General features: G+C 44.5%; 1 protein-coding gene across 1 annotated transcript; it reads right to left on the bottom strand.

Moving 5' to 3' along the window:
- Nucleotides 1–3,461: 3,461 nt before the first annotated feature.
- On the bottom strand, nucleotides 3,462–4,172 carry LOC136836192 (tigger transposable element-derived protein 1-like). Its single transcript, XM_067100192.1, has one exon. The coding sequence runs from the start codon at nucleotides 4,170–4,172 to the stop codon at nucleotides 3,462–3,464; it is 711 nt and encodes a 236-aa protein (XP_066956293.1).
- Nucleotides 4,173–4,395: the final 223 nt, after the last annotated feature.

Raw genomic sequence — 4,395 nt, 5'->3', positions numbered from 1 at the left:
TTTGAATTTTGTTGTTTGAATGAAGCATTTCAGGGCACTGACGTCCAGGACAGGTCTCCATCCTCCCGATGACTTGGTGACCACGAAGAGGCGGTTGTAAAAACCCCTTGTGTTTACAGCCTCAACTACTTCCACAGCTCTCTTTTCTAGTGGGGCTGACACTTCCTGAGATAGGGCCGAAAACCTCTCTGAGTCTACTGAGTAGGCTGCTAAGTTGATGGGAGAGGTTACTAAGGGAGGTTTCTCCCTGAAAGGGATCACATAGCCTTCTCTTAATAACTTTCAGCACCCATGGCTCCACATTTTTCTTCTCCCATACTGTCCAGAAATGGGAAAGTCTTCCTCCCACCGGAACACGGAGGATGGACATCTCCTTTTCTAAGAGTTGATTTGTTAATGGGTTTCCTAGATGGCCTGGAGGTTTGGAGGCTGGCTCTAGGTCGGGACTGGAAACGGCCTCTAGAATCTCGAAAGGGTTGTTGCTGCAGGGGCGACGATATTCTAGGAGTTGTGCTTGAAGTGGCTCTTGCAGGGAACTTAGTTCTTTTGGTGGATTGAGTGAGGAGGTCTGAGTCGACTTCTTCTGTAGATCCACTGAAATCCATTCCACAGTGTCCTGCGGGAACATACTATCCTTTTCCAGGGGTGCAAAAAGAAGCAAAGAACGTTTTGATGGGGTGACTCGTTTCTTGAGGACTCCTGTTGTGAAGATGGTTGCTAGTTCTAGTGCTCCATCTCTCACGGCTCTATCCATGCACCCCAGTACTCCCAGCCAGTCTGAAGCGAAGTTCTCTTGAAGGGACATACAGTCTTCTGTCTTCTTGGCTAGGGCTCCTACCATCCAATCTACAAAACTAAAGATCTCGAAGACTTTAAATATATCTTTAAGAAGATGGTCTAACTCTGAGGCTGTGAAGAGAATTCTGGCCAAAGAGAAAGCAGATCGACAAGAAGCATCTGTGATACTGGAGAAGTCCCCTTGAGAGGAGGCAGAAACTCCCAAGGACGAAGCTTCTTTAGTTGCATAAGACAGATACTTCTGCCTTATCAAACGAAAGGGAGGCGCAGAGAAAACCACCTTCCTGACTTTCCTCTTCTCTGCTAGCCAGGCATCTATGAGGCCGAAAGCATTCTTTGACAACGAAGACAACACTATATGCAGCAGTCTGGCAGTACCTGATGGTTGTCGCATCAAGTAGGCCGAACCCGGCGATAATGGGACAACTGGAGAGAAGAACGACAGGTAGCAGACCAGGAAAAACCTGAGCAGTGCCGAGTAATGAGAGGTAGGTTGCTCCTCTTCCGCAGTTTCTTGACGGACAAAACGGGTGACCCTGGGCATTCCACGGTGTCTTGCACTACTGGAGTTGGCTTCTCATGAAGGATCAACACTTTATCAAGCTGGAGTTGAAGCAGCGCCAATGAGGGATCTTGAGAAACAGACGGGAATTTCTCTTGCGGCATCCGAAACTGGAAATTCTCCTTGCAGGGTCACAAAGAATTAGAAGTGGTGTGGAATAAGAGAGGGGCGCCCCAAGCAACTGGATGCATGGACAATGGGCACTCACCTACTGTTGAAGCAGACACTGACTCCTTGGAAGCAACTGCATTGTCCGTGGACACTTGGCGCCCCAAGGATGAGCGCTCGGCGATCTGATGTTCCCGCTCCAAGCAGTCACTCTCTACTGCTCGCTTACAAGACGGGGGTGAATCTGAATCCACTGAAGCGCTCGGCCTTTTCAGTGGCCTACATACATGGGCAAAACAGTCACTGCGTTTCTTAGATGCGGGAGAATCTGAATCACTTGAAGAAAAGGTATGGGTTTCCATTCTACTGCCTTTCCAACGGCATTCTTCTGCAGCCTGGGATTGGAGATAACAGGCTCGGATGAGGCGACGACTGTTTGTGGGCAAACCCCACCGACCTCCCTTGGACTGCTAGTTTGCTTCCTCCCATGTTTGCAAGGGGAGTTTAGCAGGGAACTTGGTCTAGAAGCATCGGTGGGACGAACAGCCACCCCCTCCACTGACACTACACTATTAAATTTGTCCATTAGGACCTTCACAGGGTTCCCAATCTGGGAAACAGTATTAACAAGTAAATTAAATTTTTTATCTTCACATGCTTCTAAGCTGGCAATGGCATTGGGTTAGGCAGAATAAGAGCTAGATACAGAAGTGACAGGAAAACCTGGAGGACTGGAAATGGAAGAAAAAGCTGTCACAGGTGTTGAAGGGATAGGCATAACATCAATATCATCCCTTGAAGAATGACCAATACTAGCGGAAGCCTTTGCTTTGGCCCTAGCTGTAGCTTTTCTAATTCAGTCACGTTGCAATTTGTCTAAGTGTGCCTGTAAAGTCTTCCATTTACCCTTCTCTCAGTCTTTACATTTGTCACAATTCAATTTAGAACAAATTTGTTCCCTACCAGTACAACAAATGGTATGTGAATCATATTTTGCAGACCTGAGTCTAGTTTTGCAGCCTTAGCTGCAGTACCTAATGCTAGACAAACTAGAGTCCGACATAATGGTCAAAATTCCAATTGAATAAGTCACAATCGAAGAAGTATCCAAAATTTTAACTAAGCTAGATAGCTGAGCTACCAAAATCAAAGAGTACTTCACCAAAGACGATCTCCAACCATCCGGCGAAAAAACGAAACAAGAGCTGCTAATAACTGGTGTTCAGTCATTAACTGGCAGAAACGAATTGAGTTCTTTAGCTACGTTGTACCTTTTCTTCCCCGACAGTGGGCAGGACAGCATACCTACACCCAAAACAAAAGAGCGCTTCCGCGAATTTCGAATTTTGAGCTGCCGCGTAAAGTAGAAACTACAGCTATGTAATTATTTGGTAAGTTACTTATATAAAACAGCTGTTTCCTGATTCCTCTCACTCTCTCTCTCAGTATTGGACATATCCTTTAATGAAATAAGAATTACTGTATCATAAACAAAAACACAAAACTAAAACTCCAAGAAGTTCATGACGCCATCAAATGAGTGCATACATGAGTATGTGCATTACAATGATTTACTAATTTTCATATATTAATAATAATGCAAACACGAAATATCAATAAAATGTTATTTCACTTATAGAATCCGTTTATACTGTATTATTATAATGATCTAGTATCATCGTAATATGTATAAAAAAAAACGACCAGCCTGACATTTGTAATGTTTACATTCTCAGAATCAGCTGATTGAGTCTACTACCGAAAGCATTAGGAAAATAATTTTTTAGTTGCTAAAAGAAACAAATGCATTAATGGAATTATTATTTTTAATCTTGTACATAAAAGTAAAATGGGTATACAAAAGTAAACTAATGAGACGTAAGGATTTTGATGATCCAGGCCTTGGGGTTGTGCATACAAAACACAGGCAGCAAGTGCTTGTTCTTATTCTTGAGGGCCCTGGAGTTTGCAGCCTTGTAAATGAGGCCTGGTTTCAGCATGAAGCCAGCCACATTCTCACACATGATGAGGGTAACCCTATCCTTCTGCGCCTTGAACCCCGGGGCTCTGGCTTCATCTTCATGAGGTATGTCTGTGAAGGCATCTTCTTCCAAAACAAGCCAGTCTCATCCATAATGAACACATGTTCTGGATAGTAGCCCTCATCCCTGATGATTTTCTTGAAGGTCTTTGGATATTTCACAGCCACTTCCATGTCTGCCAATGCCACTTCCCCATGCAGAGCAACACTCTTTAGTTGGAACCACCCCTTGCTGGTCCGAAAACCTTCAGGAGCTGACGATGGTCCTGCTTCTTCCTCTTCCTCTTTGGCAGGTTCGTCGAAGCCTAAGAAGTCTGCTTCCTGCATGTTGCTACCTTCCATAATAGTTGAAAATTGCTGGTAGAGTTGTCGTGCCTTCTCGCAAATGATGTTGGTGTTGAGGGGGATGTTCTTCTTACAGTAGTCCATGATCCAAAAAAAAAAAAAGCTAACACTCATGGCCTTCTTTATCTCCACCTCTTTCTTCTTGATGTACCGGACGGTTCTCTCAATCACATCATAAAGCCAGGCTACTGCAGTGTAACTTTTCCCTTCATTCAACATATCCAGAAGTCCTACCTTCTCCTGGAGCATCACGACCTTCCTCGTGTGCTTAGGCTCTTTGCCAGAAGCCTTAGAAGGAGCAGGGCATTTAGGAGACATCTTTGAGCATGATTCAAAAAGTTAAATACAGATTAACACCGTGAATAAAGATGCAGAAAGGGAGGGATACATGAAGTGGCAGAGCTGCAGGCTTCCCGCACTACGTACATATACAAAATCTTGGGGGTACACAACCAATTAGCACCAAGGAAAATTAATGGCACTCCTGGATTGACTGCTTTGCAAACGCCACCCAATATCGTGTCAAATAGCACTGCACCTA

This window comes from Macrobrachium rosenbergii, chromosome 56 (genome assembly GCF_040412425.1).
Source record: "Macrobrachium rosenbergii isolate ZJJX-2024 chromosome 56, ASM4041242v1, whole genome shotgun sequence".
NCBI classification, from domain to species: Eukaryota; Metazoa; Arthropoda; class Malacostraca; order Decapoda; family Palaemonidae; genus Macrobrachium; species Macrobrachium rosenbergii.
Note: the sequence above shows the minus strand (reverse complement) of the source record. Positions and strands in the feature narration are given on the sequence as shown.

Bases quoted from the DNA above. Each gene is read 5' to 3' on its own strand.
- LOC136836192 (XM_067100192.1), bottom strand. From the start codon at position 4,172: ATGTCTCCTAAATGCCCTGCTCCTTCTAAGGCTTCTGGCAAAGAGCCT.